Source organism: Sparus aurata, chromosome 8 (assembly GCF_900880675.1).
Source record: "Sparus aurata chromosome 8, fSpaAur1.1, whole genome shotgun sequence".
NCBI lineage: Eukaryota > Metazoa > Chordata > Actinopteri > Spariformes > Sparidae > Sparus > Sparus aurata.
Genome location: NC_044194.1, coordinates 7,344,333 through 7,367,585, shown reverse-complemented (window position 1 = coordinate 7,367,585; position 23,253 = coordinate 7,344,333). Strand labels below are relative to the sequence as shown.

General features: G+C 45.5%; 3 protein-coding genes across 3 annotated transcripts in view; 2 read left to right on the top strand and 1 right to left on the bottom strand.

Moving 5' to 3' along the window:
• itpr2 (inositol 1,4,5-trisphosphate receptor, type 2) overlaps positions 1–3,928 on the top strand; it is a 69,383-nt gene extending 65,455 nt beyond the window's left edge. Inside the window, exons 56-57 of the mRNA XM_030425891.1 lie at positions 160–321; positions 2,613–3,928. Of these exons, the coding sequence (XP_030281751.1) occupies positions 160–321; positions 2,613–2,693 (243 nt within the window). The 3' untranslated portion in view covers positions 2,694–3,928. The remainder of the gene's footprint in view (positions 1–159; positions 322–2,612) is intronic.
• Positions 3,929–7,618: 3,690 nt separating this feature from the next.
• Positions 7,619–16,418, bottom strand: sspn (sarcospan (Kras oncogene-associated gene)). The gene is made up of 3 exons (XM_030427181.1): positions 15,952–16,418; positions 13,478–13,564; positions 7,619–11,598 (listed from the first exon to the last, which is right to left on the bottom strand). The coding sequence occupies exons 1-3, from the start codon at positions 16,177–16,179 to the stop codon at positions 11,239–11,241; spliced, it is 675 nt and encodes a 224-aa protein (XP_030283041.1). The 5' UTR covers positions 16,180–16,418; the 3' UTR covers positions 7,619–11,238.
• Positions 16,419–17,378: 960 nt separating this feature from the next.
• Positions 17,379–21,756, top strand: bhlhe41 (basic helix-loop-helix family, member e41). Its single transcript, XM_030426824.1, has 5 exons — positions 17,379–17,965; positions 18,065–18,131; positions 18,300–18,407; positions 18,527–18,638; positions 18,838–21,756. Exons 1-5 carry the CDS (start codon positions 17,904–17,906, stop codon positions 19,800–19,802), a joined length of 1,314 nt encoding a protein of 437 aa, XP_030282684.1. The 5' UTR covers positions 17,379–17,903; the 3' UTR covers positions 19,803–21,756.
• The last annotated feature ends 1,497 nt before the right edge of the window (positions 21,757–23,253 follow it).

The window sequence follows — 23,253 nt, the reverse complement described above, 5'->3', positions numbered from 1 at the left end:
GACGCTCCCTCTATGCCTATGCAGATCCTCCTCGCCCTTGTCTCTGCCATCGCGACTCTCTCGCTGACCTGCTGAATCAGCGCTATTTGGGCCTTGTGTTCCCTCCACCCTTCTCATCACTCACTCTCTCTCTCTCTCTCTCTCTCCTCCACCTCCCAGGAGAAGAACTTGGAGTGGTTCCCCCGTATGAGAGCCATGTCTCTGGTGAGCAGCGAGGGAGACAACGAGCAGAACGAGATGCGCTCTCTGCAGGACAAGCTGGACAGCACCGTCACTCTGGTGTCTCAGCTGTCCGGCCAGCTGTCGGAGCTCAAGGAGCAGGTAGAGTTCAACATCGGGGTGTTTTTTTTTTTTTGTTTGTCATGCCGCGGTGGGAAAAGCACCGTGGTCGTCTGAACTGAATGGTAGATGAAGCATCTGAAGCAAAATCCTTCTGTTTTTATGATCATATAAATTAGGGTTGTGTGTTGCAGCCTTAAGATAATGTTAAGAGGCTTTATTGTGGTCCAAGATATATATCTTGATGTTAAAAATCAAATATCACCATATTTCTGACCAAATACCTTGATATTGATATTAAGACAACACTGTAGGTCATTCACAAAATGATCAGCCGCATTTTGAATAGAAAGATGAAGTGGGTAAAGGCAGGAACAAGTGGAACAGTTTAAGTTCAGGAAATGACATCACTTAACTTTAAATGCAGCCTTTAAAACCAGAAGATGACGACACCTGTGACACATCACAATATAAAAATAGTTAACTCCATCGCTGTATGAGCCTACATGTCATCCTCACTAAGTACATCTACTCGAGTACTGTGCAGTTTTGAGGCACTGAGGCATTTTTTGTGACTTCCTGCTTCCTTTTTGCTACATTTTGGAGACAGGTATCGATGTTTTTATTCGCCAAATTCATCTGAAAAGTTTCGTTATGAGGTACTTTTTTGATTACACGCCGTGTCAGAGACCAATCAGTGCAGGCTGATAATCAATCTACCCATCCTGTACGATATCCAATCACTTTAGTTTGACTTGGACATTAAATATCAGATGTTTTAAGAGTTCTACTCAGGTGCTATTTGTATGGGAGACTTCCACTTTTACCAAAGTAATATTTTAACACAATTACTTTACTTTTATTGCCCAGCCCTAGTTTGAATCACCGTCACATCTTGTTTAGATCCGTGCTGTTTTCAGTCAGCTGCAGCACACAGGACCATAAACTCCTCGTGCTTCTTGACCTCGAGTCTACTTTCACCTAAAAACACCCGAAGGGCGCGAGGTCGGCTTCATGGCTCTCCTTTAGCGATCCCTCTCCGTAGCGCGACAGAGGCTGTCATACCCTCGATGCTCCTGAACGCAGCGCGACAGGTGACTATCACGTCAGCGATCAACGCGACTGCGAGCCGCCAGTGAGCGAGCCTCTGGCTGTTTGGATGACTAGCTCTGCTGCTGCAGTGTGACTGATCACTCTCATCACCTGCCTCCCCTGCATGTGATTCCAGTCACAGGCTTGTCCTTGTTCCTCTTCTGGCAGATGTGTGAAAAAAAAAAAAAAAACCAGCTCCTACTTTAGGGAGGAAACGCTCCAGTAAACAAAACAACATCGACCTTGGTGAACAGTTAAGTCTGTAACATCCCTCGTGTAACCCCTCAGTCACAGGAAGCGTGTCGAGGTGCCCTTCGACGCAGGCGCCTTGTCTCTGAATGCAGTTTGGATCAACCGCAGGACATTTATTATTCCCATCTAGGTAAAGGTGTCACTCCGACTCTCAGATAAACCTACATTTCAGCGCAGGCCACAAGAGGTGAGTGTGTTTATGCAGGTCAAACCACAGATCTGCAGTCACGAGGAGAGGCCTGTTTCTGACTTCCTGCAGCTCACTCCCTCATTACAACCTCTGCTGACCTCGGCACTTTACACCGTCACAGCTGAGATTGTGCTTGTGCGCGTGTGTGTTCTGCTGCTTGTGGGTGTAAGGGTTCTGCAGAGCGTGCTCGTTTCCACTAACCGACACACACAGCTTATGGTTAATAGAACGAGTGGCCTTCATTCATGACGTCGGCACCAAACAACCACAGCTTTAATGCGTCGGTTGTAAGAAAGCAGCCGCTTGTGATTCATCGAACTTGCAGCCCACACTTATAAAACATCCAGCGTGCAGGTTACAGTTCTGAGCAACACATGACCGTGTCCTCTGATGAAGTTTCCAGGGGGCATTTCTTTTAGTTTCCAGTCATAACGGCGAAACAAAACAAAAAAAAACAGTTTGACGTCTCAGATGTCGGGGCGGAAACTTCAAACTGCTGCTCACAAAGTAAATGTTCAAAAATGCGAGACGTCCACAGCTGATCCGGATTCATTTCTTGAAACAATGAACCAAAGATTCCAAACACATGTACTCAGGAGTCGAGGTCTAGAGCACCGTTTTAGCTGCTCTCCGTGTTCAGATAGATAAACACTCCGCTCTGGAATGTGATAATTATGCATGAACGAAGTGGGAACATTGTGTTTCGCAAAATGAAGTGCCCACTAGAACAATAATGCTACATGCTAAACTAAAAGCCACTCCAGGTTGATGAGTTTTTTTTCTTTTCCCTCCTTCACAGATGACGGAACAGAGGAAGAACAAGCAGAGGCTCGGTTTCCTGGGTCCTCCTCAGCCCAACCATCACATCCCGGCCCACTGAAGGCGGACGGGGGGGGCTCACGGCTCCGACGGGACTCAGTGACGGGCCACGCGACTGCAGGCTCACAGTAAAATAGAAACGACACAAACTCAAGCCTTAAGAACAATACATGCATTCAGAGTGCACTTACAATTACTGATGTCAAAAAAAACAAAAAACGCCAGACGCCTGCACATCATTTTTGACTCGGCGCCTTTTTCCTACGACACAGTCACGGCCTGACGGGATACAAACCGTGCCTTATGCGCTCGCTCGGCCACGAGTGGCAGAGGGGGGGGGGGAACTCGTCTCTGTGAATGATCTGCCAGCCACGACACACATCCAGCAGTGTGGTGTAAGCGTGCCTGACAGGGATCGAGGGGAAATGTAAAGGTTAATGGTTAAGTGCTGTCGGGTCTGCAGACGGCCTTCGTTTTCCTCGACTGTCTGAGCGCTGACGTGCCGGAGAGAGAGAGCGGGCCGACTGGACGCACAGAGGTCAGCGATCGGCAGAGAAGATGGCCTCCAGGGAAAGAGCGTCAAGTATTCTCCCCTCTTTTTTTTTTAGATTAATGATGATATTTATGAGAGAAATTTGCGGTTCATAACTGGAGTATTACTTTTTGTGGCAAAGGGAATCGCGCTGCCTTCCTCGTTAACTTTTATGAACAGTACGTTGCGATTGCTGAAAGTGCACTTTTATTTTTTAAAAAAAGAAAAAGGGTAACAATTTAAGCCTGTAAACTGAAAAAAAAGCATTGCTTAGTCTGGGGGTATTATTTTTGCATGCTTTGTGTTTAAGAATGCATTCACTGCACCACTTCAGTTGCCTTTTTACAGATTTCTTCGAGCATATAAATAACAGAAATGTGAATAAAAAATAATGATTTATGAGCAGAACTTACTTGAAATTTCTCTTTAAGTCTAAATCTTATATTGGTACATAATGTAGTACTGACCGAAAGATGGTGAGCTAACAGTTTTTCTTCTACTACATGTCGTTACGTGTTCTACTGTTTCTTAAAGTTTTCATATTTTGATGTTAACTCCTCCTCACTCGTCTCTCCTGGACTGCAACCGATTGTTCGCCCCGAACTTTCGTCTTTTTAAAAACTTGCACAAACTAACTAGCATATTACGAGTTGCACGCGCTCGGCGGCGACTGTTCTTTGACACTTTTCTGTTAAAGCAAAGTTTGTAGAGGAATTGTGTGTTTTTATGTGGTCGGATGTTGGAATAAAATTCGTAACAAAAGACTCCTCGGCTTCGTGCTTTCTAGGAGAGTTTGCCTCCGTCCCTCGTTGCTGTTGGGGATGAACGAGCCCTCCCCCACACTCGCCCTGACCCCCTCTGCACCCACCCTCCCACACACGCACTGTTTACTCACACTTGTACTCGTCCGTGAAGGGAGCACAGGACCTATGAAAAGACGGGGTCATATTTCAGCTCACGCAGCAGGAGTAGTCATCTAATATTAAAAGCAAAGTTAACAGATACCCTGTGCACGCCGACACTATATTGTTGTTCGGAAGATCTTGACATTTAGCTGCAGCTGCCCGGTAGCTTATATATGCACAGAGACTATAGCAGACTCTGGAATCTAACTTTTTGTTCTCACATCCGTCGTCTTCATGAGTAATCAAAATATAGAAATGAGATGCAGAAAATCAGAAACCGATGTTTTCTTCAGCGACATTTCCAGAACCACAGGTACGAAGGAAATGCAGGGAAATAATAGATCCATAGCTGAAATAACACAAGAAGTATTAGGGATTAAAGCTCCATTACTCAAGTACTAATACAACAGTATGAAATAATAAATCTTAGTTGAGTTTTTACACACCTAGGCGCACAAACAGGACCGCCACACATGCATTCATGCTTGGAGAGATGCCAGAGAGTGTGGGCTGCGCTGGAGTTGGGCGTCTGGATAGTTAGGGGTTCAGTGCCTTGCTCAAGGGCACCTCAGCTGTGCCCAGGAGTGGGAACTGGCACCCCTCCAGCTCCCCAGTCCAGACGCAGTACCTACTGGTCCATGCAGGTCTTGAACCGGCCCACCCTCTGGTCCCCACAGAGTGAATATTAGCATCAAAACACACTTAAAGTACCAGAAAGTACAAGGACTCATTATGCAGAACGAGCGCTCGGTGTTTAAATGTTTTGGTGTGTAAATGATTCATGCTCACCAATTGTTCCGGTCCAGCAGATCAGCTCAGCGGGCCGTCACAACACGGCTGCACGGTAATCCTTTGGGTTGGTGCCGACCGACAAAGGTACGTCCACTAAAAGCTCTTGTTTTACGCCACTGACAGGCTGAGGTTGTTGTTCTCGGTGTCTTGGGAACATCACGGAAACGATATATCACAGAGACGGAACTTTTCGTTACATAACAAAATCCTCCTCGTAACCTGGAACAAAACCTTCGCTCGAGGAGAAGGTGAGCAATCGCAATTGATGCCCCATCTACGATTCTCAAAATCAGTTAATTATTCAGCCGTGACTTTGGGAAGGAATTCTTGCTGGCAGCTCCTCCGGGCAAACTCTGACTCACATTTCCTTGAAGGAGACTTTTTGTTTTTGGTTGCAAAAAAAGGAAATTATTATTCAACAAAAAAGGGTGAATATCTTAAGGAATCGTCTACGGGAAGCATTTTTATCGGGCGTAACTTTGATGACGGAGTTGCCCGTCTATCCAGCAGACTGATTTAAAAACATGTATGAATCATTTACAAGCCAAACATGTGAATAAATGACCACATTTAAAGTCAAAGTTTCACTTATTTGCAGCTGGTAAATGTGCACTAAACTTTGATGAGCGATTTAACAACTTTACATACTTACATAGCTGATTTATATTTTGTATTAATGATAAATCTGCAAAGTAACTAGTAACTGATGTCGTCAAATAAAGGTAGTGGGATTAAAAAGTACAATGGTGGCTTCCAAAATGTACAAGTATGAACAAGCACAAAATGAAAGTGCTCATATTATGTATAAGTAATTCAAACTTGTCCTTAAGTCCCAGTGATTGGGTACGTTTACTTCGTTCTCTCACTCAGTAATGGGCATCTTCTGCCAGTTTGAGAGGTCGTGCTACGGATGCCAGCGTGACCAAACTGCTTGAATTGTGACTCTTCAGCTGTCTGTAGTTGAATAACATCCAGTTTTTAGAAATCGTTCGCTGGTGTTAATGAAGGGGTCTTTGAGTTCATCCGACAGGGCTGTAGATGCACGTCAGACAGAAGTTCTTCTCCACAAGATGTGACAAAGAATAAACATCTTACGTTTGAGTCGCTGAGTGCTGCCGTCTCTTCAAACGGCCATGTTTGCCCCTTCGCAGTGTGTTTATTCATAAAGAAATGAAATACCTGTGTAGGTACGAAGCGCTGGTAATGTGTCTGCCTGTCATCAGCACAGCCACTCAAATCGTCGGTAATTTAGCACTCAGTACTTCTGTAAAAAACAATAATTCAAAGCTGTGGCCCGCTGACTGTGTGTATGTTTGTGTTTGTGAAACACATTTGGGATGATCAACGAATCGCAGAAAAGGCCTCGACTGGTCTTTTATCCCGTCCTGTCATTTACCCTCCACAGAGGAGCCCGTCCTTCTTGGCCTCGGTTCGCTGTTTACGCTGGCAGGCCTGCATTTTCTCCTGCTGCCTGTGACAGCCATTAAAATTAGCTCACGCAGTGCCATAATGGTGAGCAGCTGTCACTGCGTAGACAAGAAGGGTAAAGTGCAGCATTACTGGAATGTATTGGACTCGGAGAGGGATGGGAGGGGAGAGGATAATACCAGGACCGTCATTACTGTCTGGCAAAACTCTCACTGCCGTAGTGTGAGACCAAACAAACACGCTCTGCTTCGGTCTGCACCACGCTCTGAACGGAACATTTTATCAGCTCGGGTTTATTTGGTTTCGATCGTGGAGAGAAAACATTAAATCTCCACTTTCCAAAAAGACTTTTTAAACGACTTAGGGGGGAGAATCAGCTTAGAATAATAAAAAAAGATTGTCCTCTTCATCTCATCCTCACGTGGGCAGTTTATTGTTTACTTTATCAACACAACCTCGGACACATTTGGATCACAGTCATCTCTTTGTGAAGCAGAGTGAGCAGTCACGTGCTCGGCCTGTGTGTGTTCAGTAGCGAGAGTGAGGAAACACCCGGAGAAGGTCAATAAATACGAGGCAATGTCCCAAACACCTCTGTGGCTGGAAGCAGCGCTTCAGCCAGCGCCAGTGAGTCAGACGACTCCGATGCACCGAGAGGAGCGGACCAGAAGGAAGATCCAGACTCAAAGTGGATAGAAACTATAAAGTACATCTCGTAGATATACGTGGAACAAAACAATTCGAGGGTCATATTTATTACCTAAAGGGTAACTTCACCAATTTAACATGTGGCCGTGTGTTTACAGGTCTTGAGGAGTGCGACTACATATGTGAAAAAAAGTAGTATAAAGTTTTTTGTGGCTCCAGAAGAAGCTGCACGTAATCTGATAGTTTGACTCCGGTGATGTCACTCAGTGTTAAAATGCATTGTGGGTAATGTAGGCATCAGATTTTGAAATAAAAAAGGCAGCATCATAATGAGTCCAACAGTGTTACTGGAGTGTAATGCGAGACAACTGGACCGCCTTTCTAACCCTGGCAGCTACATTACCCACAATGCAACTTGCCACTTAGTAACCTCTCTGGCGACAGATTACATTTCGCTTCCTCTGGAGCCACACAAGCTTTTTATACGACTTCTCGACATATGCAGCATGTAATCTGATAAACTGACTCCAGTGATGTCACTCAGTGGCTAAGATGCATTGTGGGTAATGTAGGCTCCAGGTTGTGGAAAGCAGCTCACTGGTCCAGCATTGGACTCCTAAAACTTTGTTGGACTCTTGATGGAAAGTTTAAAAACAAATGATCAAAACCAAACAGCACAACCAGAGACATCACTTTTTTTTATTCCACGCATTCATCTTCCTTTTTACACCTGGTGACTACATTACCCACGATGCAACTTGGCCTCTGAGTGACATCACCGGAGGCAATTTATGAGAGTGCACTCAGCTTCCTCTTTATACTCCTCTCTTCCACGTACGCAGTGGTGCTAGTCGATGAGTGTTCAGCCTGTTGTTGTCAAGTTGCTGTGGAAGTTGTTGTGACTTGTGTCAATACACGTATTGATCTTCCGTCTCCTGCAGCCGCCTCTGAAGACTCACCGCAGCGTCAGATTAAAATATCATTCGCCGTTTTGTTTTTTTTTTCAGCCTCAAAAGATCAATTGACCACACAGAAAACCTCGAGGCTGGAAGGTCCCTCTTCACTGTCATTGTTTTTATAAATAAACATGCCCCCTCCCGTGACGCCGGCCATGTGACTTCCTGTGTCTGAGCCCTTTGTAGTCACATGACGCATCAACAACACAACACTGAGCGGGCGCATGGAAAAACACTGCGAACGGGCCTCTGCCCTCGATCACATGTAGGCGCAGTATGTACAGTGTGAGCTCCTACAGTGTGCGAAATGCATCATTAAACAGAATTGATTAATCACTTCAGTAACGACGCACTTCTGCTTTTCACATCCTGTTGAGTGTTGTCCAACAGAGCTCCATCGCCGGCACAACAACAGCAATAATGTTTCACGACGGAAGGTATCAAGTGTGTCGCCGTGACGGCTATAAATTACAAGTCGCGTCGCCAGTAAAACACAAACCGGGCTCGGACAAAGACGACTTTTTATCGCCGGCCGGTTTCACAGATTGGTCATATATGTCTAGGTTGTGTCTTGAAGACTGGCAGGTTTTATGCAGACGTCCGATCAGTGTTGATGGTAAACACTGTCAGCTGAAGCGTGTGTTGAACTGGCTGACGGCTGATTCCTCCTGCACAGTTCTTCCTCTGACACCAGACAACTATTTCAGCTTGGAGTTATTCTCTGCCTCCAGGTAGCCAGCTGCTCTAAAGCAATAAAAACAATCCTGATGTGTTGATGCTTATTTATTTTGTTGTGAGGTAAAAGTGTTCCTTAGATAAGTAGGATCACTAATTATTAATTTGTGTTTTATCTGGGTTGGAGCACAGAAGGCACTCGGCAGAGTCGACTGAAGAAACTTGAATGTGTGTCTACTTTCGGCCCTTCGCCCCCCTATTAAATTTCAGTTTTCGGACCTCCCAGGGAAGAAGATTGGCCACCGCTGGTCAGTCGTTCTTCAGCGACCTTTTCAAGTCGTGACCCCCCAGATAAATCAGGCTGGTGGTCAAGACTCTCCCACCAGCGCTGAGACATTTAACTCATCCTGAAAGTGCCAAAAAGAAAAAGTTTTTGTGTTTTTTTTGTTTGTTTTTGCGTGTGTCGAATCGAATCAGGCTGACTCGGATATTAAGATTTGGATCGATAGGATCCGTATTAACAACCGTGTAATCCTCCATAGTTCCCTCCTCAGTCACGATGAGCGTCTTCTTATAAATTGTGACGGTGCGCTGGCCTCGTGTTGAGGTGTACTACATGGTATAATGGCCTTCGGGATGCAAAATTAGAGATGCTCACTCGTCGTCTTCCTGCTCAGTTTTTCACACTTTATTAATAGTAATGCGTTTTACCACAAGTGTGGTGGGTTTGAATTGTCTTTCTGTTTATTAACTGTGTGTTTGCCGCGACAAAAAAAAAAAGGAACAAGGAAACTGCACGAGGCAAAGATTTGTATTTGTGACCACAAACATCATGACAGTCTCTCAAACGCATTTAAGGCTTCTGTGAAAAAATAGTCATATTCTTTATTTATCCCCAGTTGATAAACAAAATAGATGTGACATGACAAACTAATTACTAATCCTCCTTCTGGCCTCATGTTTCGTCTAAACTGCCTCGTGTTTCCTGCTCGGCGTGTATACTTGTAGGAGACTGTCTGCATCTGAGACGAGGGTAAGAAAACATACAGTTGAACGTCGGCGTAAAAAGGCAAAACCGCTTTTGAAACTACAAACCTAACATTTTGTGGTTGTTTCACCTCTTTTCGCTCCGGGCTGCCAGAGTGAAAAAAAAAAACCGGCTGAAACGTTATAAACACAGCGAGATTGATTTAGTTACCTCAAGTCCAGCTGCCTGTCTGAGTCCCCCTTTCCTCACCCCGGCCCTCTTCCCCTCCTCCCTCTGTGGCTGCAGTAGTTTGACTCCTACAGGCTGTTTGAGTCATGCTGGCTACTGGCCTGGCATCCACCTTCGCAAGCCACAGCCCAGTTCAGCCTGGATCCAGACTCGTGAAGCGCACAGATTGTTTACTGCTGTCAGGATCTGTTTTTAGTGCATATAACTGAGCATTACAGGGTCACTTCTATCAGCTGACAAGTATTTTCTGCGCAGTATTTACAGAGCTGCAAAAGTTTTTACAACGGCGAGAGAGAGAGAAGACTGTGGCTCTTCACAGGGTTGATCCGTCTCGTTGCTTTTTTTTTCTCGTGTTTCAAACACTGCAAATGAGTTTCGTCAGGCAAACATAGTTAAAAGATTAAATATAATGTGATTCAGCAAATAAAAGGCAGTAAACTAGGAAAGCATTTCATTGAGTTAAGTTTAAAACAGGATGTGTTCGCAATATTTGCCCATGACTTTGATTACATGTGACCTTTTTACTGTGTGAAAACAGTTTCCCAGAAGCTTCGAGGCGGCGGCGTTTAACATTTGGCACCGAGACTCAGCTTGCCACCGATCGCTGCATCACTGGAGCAACAAATCACGATCGCTGTATCTCGGTAAACTCAAACCAAGGGACGTTCTGCAAAACCATGTAGGATTCTGGAATTAAAGGGCAACTCCAGCACATTTTACACATTAAAGTGTGTTCACAGGTCTTGAGGAATATTTCTGCACATGTGAAAAAGGTAGTATGAAGTTTTTTTTGTGGCTCCAGAAGAAGCTGCATGTAATCTGCTGCCGCTGATGTCGCTCAGTGGCTAAATTGCATTGTGGGTAATGTAGGCACCAGGTTTTGAAATAAAAAGGCAGCATCATCAGAGTTTAACTGCGTGACCAGTGGACTGCTTTTCTAAACCTGGCGCCTACATTACCCACAATGCAACTTCTCACTTAGTGACATATCTGGCGGCAAATTGCATTAAGCTTCCTCTGGAGCCGAAAAAGCTTTTTAGATGACTTCTCTTCATATGCAGCGCTGCTCCCAACAACCTGTAAACACACTGTAATGTGTAAAATGGATGGAAGTACCCTTTAAGTGCATAATAAATCAGCTTTTTTGCTTTTGTTTTTGCTAATAGTTGTTTAGTACCACAACTGTATTTGAGCTTTAAGTCACAAGAGCAAAAAGTCAGGATAATCAGAAAGCTTGTGATCAATTTGTTAACGTGGAAAACAAATACTTGGTTTAGCTTTTCTCCTCTTCGTCCATTCACGACATTGAAAGTACAAAGTTACATATAGAATATAGAAAAATTGTGCAAAAAGCTTATAAAGTACAACCAACACAAAAGGTTAATATAAACTGACATTGAAGAAAAAACACACTTGTCCAGACAGCTGACGTCACCCTCCGTCCCATCACCACATTACACCTTCTGCCACTGCTTATAGGAAGGAGATCCAATCTGAAGACCGGCGAAGAACACCTGGTAACGGTGCTTCCACATGATGAAGGCGCCGACGGCACAGACCAGCGCCTGGAGCACGTTCAGCACGATCTGGAGCAGGAAGTAGAGCGTGAGCGTCCCGGTGATCACCTCGCAGTCGTCGACGCCCTCGTAGGTGAAGGTGCGGGCTATCGGGTCCTCCAGGTTGAGCCTGCACACGCAGTCCTCCCCCATCCTCTCGCACGTGAAGTTACTGGTCTGAGCGTAGTGGTGCGAGGCGAACGCCATGACCAGCACCGAGATGACCAGGCCGATGGTACACAGGATGAAGTACAGCAGCTGCAGAGGGCACAGAACAAATCGTGCGGTTCGATCACAAAACCTCCAAACCGTCTTTTGTGCTGCTTATACTAGAAACTTGGCTCCTGCTTCAGTCTATTGTCTCATGATTAACTCTGAGTGCCAAAACCGTAGCTTAGAAACAGACATGCTGGCTCAGAGCCTATGGCAAGTTAAAGAGATTACCCACGATACTACAGGGAGAGGTCTGACCCTCAGAACAGGAGCCCGGCTCCAAGCACAGATGAGACGCAGCACATGCAAGACTGCCCTGCAGCTACAGCCGCTTCCCACCTTTAGTGCACATCCTGGGCGAGTATGAACAACAGACGGCGTCTAAAAATACAGTTGCAAAAATGTGACGGAGGCTTTGTGTTGTTTATGCAATTGCACAATCTCAATCACACGAAACCCTCATCTTAATCCGCGCGCTTATATAACGGGAGCGCTCGTTTACTGGTGTATTTTGATCTCGGTTACACGCTGCTTATGGAATTATGCAAGTGTGCTTGATTGGAGAAAAAATAAAAAATAAAAAAAAGAAGCCATTTATGTTAATTTTGGAACAGCTGTGAAATCTGGAGTATGGTGGGTTAAGGGCGAAAATGTACACGCGGCAGCTGCATCAACGAGTACTTGGTTGAACATGATGTAGGCCCTACTCGTTAAAAAGGAGATGATCTGAAACCCTGAACCAGGTAGACCCATCACTCAGTGCTGTAGGCGTTGTAAACAGTCGCGATGGCGTCCTGGAACACTTTCCAGACAATGAATTATTATCTGAAAAGGTTATCAGAGGGGGTCTCCACCTTCATCCTACAGTTCTCTAACACCTCACTTCAGAAATCTCTCCACTGCCAGCGTGCTCCCTGCTCACGCTGCTCCAAGAGCAATCGAAATGAATAAATGACCTGATTGTGGAGCCATTAATTCTTCAGCTAATAACGAATATAAGGCCATGAGATCGTTGAGCTGTTTGAATTAATGACATTAATAGATGGAAACACGCTGGAATGTGAGAGAGTGAAACACTCGAGGCTAATTGCGGCTGTTCTCACATTCGCATTACCGACCGCTTTTAAAGGAGACGTTTATTTGGCTTTACTCGCGAAAGGTCAGTGCTTATGGATGAGACGGGGAGGAGAGCTTACTGCAGTGCGACAGAACAACACAGCCATAACTCAACGAGAGCGACGCATGCATCATTTTGATAACTACGTCTTAAAAAAAGAGAGAGTTTGATATTTCCCAAAGTCTGCTTCTGAAAGTCTGTGCGTTAAAGGTGCGGTATGTAAGAAACGGCCGCCTGTTGAATCCAAACAAACAACCTCTAACTGTAGCTGCCGTTAGCTTGTTAGCTCAGTTAGCCGTGCAGCTAGCAGTCAGGACTGGGAGCTCAGGGACCAGTGGAGCGCTTCACAGTCTATGTACATATTTGATCCCAAGAGCATGACAAAAAAAAAAAAGTGGCTGCAGCTTCCGTCTTCTCCTTAGCGGAAAAAAACACAATGGTGGACTGATTTTAATTGCCTTGAAATTCCGACTGCATATATCGTACGGCTAATTAAGCCGAACAATCGAGTCGCATTAATGAACGCACTCATCCACTCGCAGGAATCCCCGCTGAGCTTCTCTTTAAAAAACAGGAATGCCTTTCTCTCTCTGCGCCATTTACATTTATAGCCATAGCATCTCGGTGAGTAAAACAGCGCTGTCTGTCTGAAAACTCATACATCTGATCACACCGTTGCTGCAACTAAGACTCGGGTCAAATGGACACGTTCTGCATTGAGGAACCCGATTTGACCCCAAATATGACGTGGCAGATTTGTGTGTCAGCGTCTGTCTGTGTGTGTGTGTGTGTGTGTTGTAGACTCACCTTGCAAATGAACTGCATAGACGTCCTCTCATCGGGGAGGTAGGTGATGAAGTACAGGATGAAGCCCAGGATGGACACTAAACACAGCTGCAGCAAGAGATCGGAACATCATTTTAAGAAGTCACTAACATCTGGACGGTGATGTCAACATAATGCTCATTTTGTAGCTTTCAGTGTCGCGGGGAAACCCTTCAACACGTGCTTGTTGCTATTACAGAGTATAAATGTGTGTGTGTGTTGTTGGATACAGTATAGAAACAAGCGTTTTGTTCTCAATTCTGAGTCCGGGTTTTCAGGCTGTCTCTTAATATTGCATGATTGCATGATTCAGCAGTAAGCTGTCATCTGATTACATTACTATCTCTCTCTCTCTCCCCCTCTCTCTGTCTCTCTCTCTCTCTCACACACACACACACACACACACACACACACACGCGCGCAGACACGCTCACACTCGATCTCCTCAGTGCAATTGGAGTCTTGTGACTAACATGCAGCATCTTATTGAAATGTTTTTTTCCCAGGTTCTTAAGCACTCAGGATTTTCTGGAAAGGTCTCGATGACCTACGTGTTTTTCACTCGGCTGGATCTCGTGAGGATCTAACTCGGGATGTTGGTGTCCAGGGATGTTTTTTCGAGAGCAGATGGCGTCTGTGATTGGCCCGGCACGGTATCCAGGCGGCAACAACACGTTTTTACTCCCCTCACCAAAATGTGACCTTATATCTTAAAGCCAAACCAGGATCATGAGGACAAAAAAAAAAAAATGTGTTGTTGTTTTATATGACACATTTCACAGACAGTTAATCTGTTCACTTCGACTAAAAGACAAAAACATTTTACAGTCTCGTTTACTCTTCAGAGTGTCGAAGTGCTTTTTCAAGCTTGTTTAAATGTTCATCTCTTACTCTTCAACTGACGCTTCAGCTGCTTTCAGCGCTCACATGTCAGCTGATGTTTTAGTTGCTTTCATCAAAGAACCGGTGGCGACGAGGACCGACTTATTTCCCCAGAAAACTGCTTTCGAACACACAGTGAAGACTGCAGCCGACGACCAGCTGCCACTGTTGTGACGAAGCAGCTTTTATTTCAGTTGCCTTTCTTCCGATCGAGAATATGTCAGATAAAAAGTAACAAAATAAGGATAAACTTTGCTAAATGGGTGAAATCATGGACAGTACAGGGAAAAGCTCAACGCCCTTTTTCTTCTCTTTTCTTCTCATCTTGTGCGCTGAGACTAACAGCCAATCAGAGCGACTTCTCTCACTGATGGCCTCGACGCTGGCTGATTGGTTGACCTCTGCCCTGCTCTATCAGAGCCATTACACTTGAACTCCTTTCGCTCTTATCCCAAACAGGTGCGTGCACCAGGGGTGGCCTGGTGGTGGCACCGCCCACCCCTGAAATCGGATTAGCCACCCTAAAGTGTGATGGGCTGTCTGCCCAGTGAGAGGCAGGACGTCAGCTTGAACCAACTGTTGGAGGCGTATTGTTGAACATGCATTGTTTTCTCTTTGAATGTAGCTGCGATCTCTTTTTACGTACTAAGGAAGCGCGGGAGCTTCATATTATACTAATATGGCGTCACTCACTCTGCTGTGTTGTGATTGGTCCGGCTGTTTCTCTTTCAAATACAAATAAACATGTAGGAAACTGTCAGACGCTGTAATGTTAATCCTTAAAGTACATATGAAAAATGGTCAATTAGTTGTATTTAGGAAGTGTGTGTGCACGTGCTCATGCTTCATGCCGCCCCTGCGTAACTCAATGCTCTACTTGTGCCAATCCCAGTTAAAAAAAAAAAAAAAAAAGGTGAAATGTTTACACACAAACTGACAACTCCTCTTCCGACAGCAACTTCACATGCTTCGCATCAGCGGACCTTTCAGCTGCAGTCAGCTCAAGCTCGAACTGAAATTTGTGTTCAGTGTGTGTCAACTTAAAGTGCATCTCCCAAACAATAAATCACATGCATGTTCATGTCAGTTTTGCAAATTGCACAAATTATTCCACACACAAAACTCGGTGAAACTGTCAGATTCAAACTCTTCGGTGACATGAGACGGTAAAGGATGACGAGGTGTGTGCAGGCACATCATATGTTCCTTTTTAAAGTTCTGAACGAGGTATTCAGAAGCCACTCGGGTGTTCAAAGGTCAGGCTGGGAGACGGCATGCTGTCATCGGCTGGCTCGACGCATCGCGCCAGATGTTGAGGATTTGTTGGACGTACACGCACAAAAACAACAGAAGGTGCGAGCAGGCCCGCGTGGCTGTGATGGGTTTGGAGATTCAGGTGCGTACACGTGACAGATGGAGATTTATCAGAACATGACAGTGCCGGTGACTTGCCATGCCTACAGTGACCGTCTGCCTGAGACAGGTGGGAGATAGCTGAGGGTCATGCAGCAGTATCAGACTCAAGAGTCCATGCAAGTGTGCGAGCCGATAGAGTGTATAAGTATGGAGCTTACAATGATCCCAGCCCAGTGTGGCGTCTCCCTGGCAAGGAGCGAGGGGCTGATGGCCAACATGAGGAAGGCCACGGCTGTGACGGCCACCCCCAACAGCAGCTGGAGCAGGGCGACGAGCAGAGGGAAGCGACAGACTCTGCATTTTTGGCCGTCTTCTGGCGCCGGGCTCTCATCTCTCCTCGTCTTGCCCTCCTTCTTGTCTGAGGAACCTTTCTGCCCCTGCCCCATGTCTCCTCCTGACTTTACCTCACTTTCCCCTCTCTTGTCTGCACTCTCGACTTTTTGGTGTTGCAGTGTTTTTGGGTGGACGATCTTGTCTGCCGTCTGCCTCGCTCACCCTTCCCTTCCCCTCCCTGCCAAAGGCCTCCTCTCACCATAAGCCCCGCTCGGCTGCTATTTGGAAACAGAGAAGGCTCTGAACTAATATGGAAAACATTTGGACTGGATTCCTAAAGCAGCAACCAGAGCCACATATAGAGCAGGCGAGCATACTGTGGAAGGGAGAGGAAGAGGAGGGAAGGAGGGAGGGAGGGAGGGAAGGGGGGCAGGAAGACGCCAAAGGGGGATTCCAACGTACGACAGCGAAGGTGATCTCACTTCTGCTCACTCTGAGGGCAAGAAAAAAAGGGGGGGAAGGTGGGGAGGCAAATCAGCAGGTATGAGTTAATGAGAAGCCAGCGCAGAGGAGGTCACACTTCATCAGAGAGCAGGAGTGATTGGATCCTTCTTTGTCAGCACTGTTACACAAGAGAGCCATATGCTGCCAGCCAGAAACAGTCACATGACTTACAGGAAGAAGTAATGTGATCATAAGGCATGTGAGGGCATTACATGGGCTCAGATTCTTTTTTTTTTTTTTATTAACAAGTTTCTCAGCACTTCAATGTTCCCAAGTGAGGAGAACAGGTGTCCGGAAAACTTTTTCTAACCACACGTTCGGGTGGAACACTTAAATTACGCGCAAATGTAGCAGTGACATCACACACACATGATTGGATTACTAGATAATAATTGTTTTTAGTACATGAGACAAATCAGAAGAGAGAGTCACAGTCATAAAACCCTCATTTAGCAGCCCCCCCCCCGCCCCCCCCTCTTCTCCTCTGTCACATGACTGTTAACATTTTATTATTAGACAAAGACGCGCGGCTGAAGGTGGGAGAGCAGCAGCACCCATGCTGAGGTTAATAAAGAACCGCGACGCACGTGTCTGAGCACACAGCTGGGCCGGTGCCATGGTTACTGACAACGCAGCTTTGAACGGCTGGAGACGTGTTGCCGTGCCCTGAGTGTAGCGCCCGCGCGCGCGCACACACACACACACACACACACACACACACACCTTTGGATGCACATTGTGTTTACGCGCGTGTATTTACTTCACATTCACTAGCGTATGTGTGTGTGTGTGTGTGTGTGTGTGTGTGTTTTATTAATGTTTTATTAAAAGCTGGAAAAACTGCGATATTTGTGATTTAAAGTGTGTTTATTTTTCCACATGAGATCTCGCGTACTGTCACTTCTACTGGCTCAAAGTTCAGCAGACACATTTTCTATGCGCGGAGTGAGACGTCCCCGCCGCGCCACACTGTTTGGACTACATCGCTATAGGAACAGCCGCGGTCGCTGCTGCTGCTGCTGCTGTAACACAGAGCAGCTCTAATTACCGGACTTTGTGCTGGTGCAGGCTACACGTGAGTCGGAAGCTTGTTCCCTACCGGAGGCGCGCGTGCGCTCTAACCACAGCACCGACGGCTCTGCGAGGCGGCAGCTCAGGGAACTATAGACATCAGTCTGAGGCGCGAGCTCTACCGGAGGACACGCACTGTGCATCATCTCCCGTTCAGCCGTCCGTCTTGCGGGGTCGTGTGAAAATCAACAACAACAACAACCCAAAAAAAAAAACATTTCCTCCAGAGCAGCTCGGGAGAAGAGACCAGTCGAGAGAAGTGATGGACGAGAGAATACCGCATTTACAGGACAGACAGTTCATGGAGCATGCAGATTTCTTGGGGTGAGTGTCGCTTTTGGCAAACTCTTGTCAAACTGTCGCTCATAAAAAAACAACAAAAAACAAAACGATTAACGCTTCTCTCCGCTTCTCTTCCTTCAGGATGGATTACCCCTCTCTCTACATGTGCAAGTCCAAGAGAGGAATCAAACGAGAGGATGGTGGGAAGGTGCGCGCCTTTTTTTATTTTTATTGTCATTTTTATTCTAAGAGAATCGAAATGTTCAGTTTGTCGTTTCCATTAAACTCAGATTATTCGTATGTATGATACAGCAACTTTTTTCCCCCACATATACACGCGTGTTTTAACGCATCAGCTCTTGTTTTTTGCCAACAGGACGCGTACAAGTTACCGCACCGGTTGATAGAGAAGAAGAGGAGGGACAGAATCAACGAATGTATCGGCCAGCTGAAGGATCTGTTACCCGAACATCTGAAGCTATCGGTGAGATCACGACACCACAAAAAAAAAAAGTTTAGACAACCTGTTTTGGGTTTTTTTTTTTTGCTTACATGAGAGACAGACAGAGAGGGAGCAGCTGAACCTTTGTTTTCCCTCCACAGACGCTCGGGCATTTGGAGAAAGCAGTTGTCTTGGAGCTGACACTGAAACATCTCAACGCGCTGACTGCTGTCACCGAGCAGCAGCACCAGAAGATCATCGCTTTGCAGAATGGTGAGCTTGAACGACCTGGATCATTTTCAGCGATGTTAGGTTGCCGGACTGGCTGGGTTTTTTAAACTTTACTGGTCCGTAATTGCGCATGACCAGAACAGATAGAAGTAATATGGAGATAGCGCGCAGACAGAGAGCATGTTGACACGTTGTCGTTGTCTTTATTTCACTGATGGTCTGTGTTCTGCGTGTCTCTCAGGGGACCGGTCGATGAAATCTTCCATTCATGCGGATCTGGACGCGTTCCACTCCGGGTTCCAGGCCTGTGCCAAAGAAGTCCTGCAGTACCTGAGTCAGTTTGAGAACTGGACGACGCGAGAGCAGAGGTGCGCGCAGCTCATCAGCCACCTTCACAAGGTGCTGGCGCAGTTCCAGCCCGGCGCGCCGCCGCTCCAGCACCAGCTACCCGCCGGGGACGCACAGGATGGCCAGAAAGCCGACAGCCAAGCAAACTGTGTCCCCGTCATCCAGAGGACCCAAGGCGGGGAGCTTAACGAGAACGACACAGACACGGACAGTGGATACGGGGGCGAGGCCGAGAAGAGCGACGGCAAAGAGAAAGAATGTGAGCGCAATAAGGCGCAGGGACACAAGGCGGTGAAGATCAAGCAAGAGTTTGGAGATGATCGCGCTGCCAAGAAACCAAAGATGAACTGGCCTGGGAACGGGTTAGGGGGCACAGACCCCGCCAGACCCGACCTGGCTCTAATGAACTCTCTGATGGGAATAAGCAATGTGGGACAGCAGACACCTATTTGCATGCCTTTCTACTTCATCAACCCCTCGGCCGCGGCGTCCTATATGCCTTTTTTCGACAAGAGCAACATTGAGAAGTACATGTACCCAGCCGCAGCCGCCCTGGCGTCCCCGTTCCCCTGGCTATACCCCGCACACGCGTCAGCGGCGGCGGCCGCGGCTGCTGCCGCCGCCTTCCCCGGCTTGTCTGCGCACTTCGGATCCTCCTCGCAGTCCAATGACTCCCACAGTCCAGACAGCGACGAGTCACACGAGGCTGAGGCAGGCTCACCTGAGGAGCGCGAGGAAAGTCCCGCGAGTGACGAGGGAGAGGGTGACGCAGCTGACATGTTCCAGGAGCGCAGCAGCAGCCGCAGCAGCAGCGGCAGCCCGCACGACGAGCAGTTCTCTGCCTGTGAAACGAGCTAATCGTGTCCGCGTTTGCTCTCCGCGCGCTCTGCCGAGGAGTTTCTGTCTGTCATTTTTCTAAATATTAGGCGAGTTTTAAAACGAGGTTTCACAGAAGAGTTTCTCATGTACAGTATCTTTGGCGAAACAGGGGACAGTTGTGACGGCGCGTGCCTTTTGCACTCCTGCTATAGATTAATCAATCTAAAACGATTATCGACAATGATTGACATTAATACACGGCTGTGTTGTTGCTGGAGCTAGTTTTCTTTTCTTTTTTTTTTATCCTCTTTGATAAAAAAAAAATAAACATTTTGGAAAAACGGCAGCATTGGTGCCAAAACTTTGAGTACGCCGTTTGTGCGCAATGTCCCAATCAGCGAGTCTCTCTGGATGTATGAAGTTGCAACCGACCTCTGCCAAGGTGATAAAGAGCCTGGCTGACTCTGACTGTAAATACGCTCACCTGGAAGACTGTCTGATTCACGAACATGTAAAACGTGCACTAAACGGGCCTGTAGAAGAAGCCACAGTACCTCATCCCCAACTCTGCACGGGTGGGGTGGGGGGGAAGAAGGCTGATTGGGAGGCACGTTACTGTCCCTCCTGAGAGGAAGTGAATAGCACCCCCTCCTCCCAAAACATCTCAACATTAGCAGCAACACAAAGAATCAGCTACTTTAACGATTTGATCATACAGACATGATGGGAGAGGTATTAGGCCTGGTTGCACTTCAGCTCATTTGTTTTTGGTTTTTTTTAAAAGATCTGTTTTTCTTTGTTCTTGTGAGGAAAGAAAAATAAAAATAAAACCTCTGAAAGCATTCAGAATGATGGAGAGAAGAAGAAGAAGAAGAGGAAGAAGAAGAAGAGAGCCCTCACACACAGAGGGGGGGGCTGCTCAACCAGCATATATAGGCTACGTTCCCCCCCTGAATGAAGCTCTTCAGCACAGAGATGCAGTGACCTCCTGCACCTCCAGGAAACATTGTAGGATAGCACCTTAGAGATCTTTGATATTGAATGTACCTGTATTTTTTTCCCAGCCGTTAAAAAAAAAAAAAAGTTTGTATGTAGGACGATCTTTACTCTACGAGACGTAAAGTGCACTTTCTTCTGCTTTGATCCCCCCCCAACCCCCGAGAAACAGTCACCTCATCATTTGAATTTGAAGTCTCTCTCTCTCTTTTTTTTTTATTATTATGTTGAGTCTGTTCTTGAGATAATAAGAAAAGAGAAAAAAAAAGAAGAAGAAGAGCAGGAAGGAGAGCAGAGACACCACATGCTCTGTGGTGATAAAGTAACTGACCCGGTTTTCTCACATTCGTCGGCTCTTTCAGGGTAAAAATGATTCAGATCATAATCAGATTTGAGAAAAAAAGCCTGCACGCCCGGCTGCCCCCTCCACTCTGTGCTCTGTGCTATCATTATGTAAAACCTCTGCTTTCTTTTTCCTAATATGTGACAAAGGTGGGAGAGGAGCCGACCATCCGTTATGATTGTTGCCGTTTAAGGAACTTTAACTTTATCTTGGCCTGTTTTTTTGTTTGTTTTTTATTTTATTTTATTTCTGAGAGATTAATTCCTGAAAGTGTAAGTGTTGTCCGGCTTCTCTTTTCTTTTTTAAAAAGTTTCACACGTGACTGAATAAAACAGATGATTTTCATTGTATTTTTGCATACAGGACATTTGCTTTTGTAGTTTTTCTTCAGCTGTTTCTTTTCTCTCTCTCGTTGTTTTGCCTCAAATCTGTTATCAACTGTTATATAAAGTGGCATGTGCGTCTGTAAATAGGTTTTTTTTGTGAATATACCATAAAGTATACATGTCTATGTCAATGTCGTAGAAGTCTATGGATTTTTTTTTTTCTTTTTTAAAGTTTAACTGAGCAACTGTTGCACATTTCGTTAATGCTTTACACATATGCTGTTCTAAATTATTGCTGATGAGTTGTAAAATAAATATCAAAACTGAACTCTGCAGCCTTCTTCTTCTTATTCAACGCAACAGATGAACACACGCGTAATGTTTGGGTCGTGGGGGAACGATGCAAAGGTACATTACCACTAACAACCAGCGGTGGAAGTAGTATTCAGATCCTTTACTTCTGTTAAAGTACTAATACCACACTGTGAGAGTACAAGTATTATCAGCAACAAGTAATCACTGGGCAGCAAAATGTTCCCCGTCAGTGTTGGAGGAATATCGCTGCTGCATTAATGTGCATGTTGTATGTGACTACTTTATATACTTTGAGTAGTTTAATCAACAGCAGTGCATCATATTCTATAAGATAATCAGATGTTTTTAGCCTGCGAAAAAACAAAGTTTCTCTAAAAAAAAGTCCACTTTTATAGGAGAAACAGCCTATTTTCATCTTTGTACTCGAGGCAGTTTTTTAAAAGTTTGTTTGGTTTAAGAAGCAGAAGAAATATCCCAACCCATACAGAACTTTTACACTTAAAATATCCGACTTTGGAGATGATCGGTATGCAAATCTTGAAATGTAAAGTAACTACGGCCCTCGGAGAAATGTAGAGGAGTAAAAAGAATAGTATTTGCCTGTAAGATGAAGTGGAGTGGAAGTTTAATGTTGCATAAAATGGAAAGACTCAATTTCAATTCATACCCAAGTTTAATACTAGAGTGGAAGTAACTTATTACAACTACTCAAACTGCTGAGATTAAGTCTGGTGCTTTTATAAGCATTTTTTTTCCAAGTCCGTCATCTTACTCGTACTAAAGTATGAATTAGACCATGTAATCTACTCAGTTACTTTTAAAAAATGAGTTATAAGCACAATTTGAATCATCATCTTCACCTTTCATCTGCATCTTTGTAGCTTCATGGCTCCTCTGATCACAGACGGGACAGTGAAAACTCTGACAAACAGAGGAAAAAACACAAATCTATGCAGCAGGAGCAGGTTTGGAGAGGCGAGCGTGACCACTGAGCAGAACAGAGCAGGAGATTTGGAGAAACAGAAACTTCTTTAATTAAATATCTGCTGTTGATGATGCATCAAACACCAAACTCTAAAAAGTAACTAACACTCTGAGGAGTGTTTGACAGAAATACTTTGCACTCTTTAAAGTATTATTTCAATATTATTTACTTGTGACTGAGTAATATTTCAGTCTCGTACCTGTAGAGACTTTGAGTACTCTTTCCACCACTGAGTAAAACTACTTAGTTACATTCCTCCACTGCTAATAACAATACCAGCAGTCCATTAGATGAACTGTATTGTTACAAAGACTCTGATCAGCTGACAGGTCACTGCAGAGGAATGTACAGTAAGCCAAGGCTTTAAACAAATGTCATGTGATAGAAGGATGATGAAGTGAGATTACCCTCAGTCTGTACCGGCTCATGAAAAACAAGGGGGCCTCCTCCCAACCTGTCTGCAGCTTACAGCCGGATCAAACCCGCTCTTTTGTTGTTGCCATTAACCGGCTGGCTGCGATATTA

Bases quoted from the DNA above. Each gene is read 5' to 3' on its own strand.
- sspn (XM_030427181.1), bottom strand. From the start codon at position 16,179: ATGGGGCAGGGGCAGAAAGGTTCCTCAGACAAGAAGGAGGGCAAGACG. The intron at 13,565-15,951 runs GTAAGCTCCATA...CTCTTGCTGCAG, and splicing joins CACACTGGGCTGGGATCATT to CTGTGTTTAGTGTCCATCCT. The intron at 11,599-13,477 runs GTGAGTCTACAA...TGCCCTCTGCAG, and splicing joins CTATGCAGTTCATTTGCAAG to CTGCTGTACTTCATCCTGTG.
- bhlhe41 (XM_030426824.1), top strand. From the start codon at position 17,904: ATGGACGAGAGAATACCGCATTTACAGGACAGACAGTTCATGGAGCAT. The intron at 17,966-18,064 runs GTGAGTGTCGCT...CTCTTCCTTCAG, and splicing joins GAGCATGCAGATTTCTTGGG to GATGGATTACCCCTCTCTCT. The intron at 18,132-18,299 runs GTGCGCGCCTTT...TTTTGCCAACAG, and splicing joins AACGAGAGGATGGTGGGAAG to GACGCGTACAAGTTACCGCA.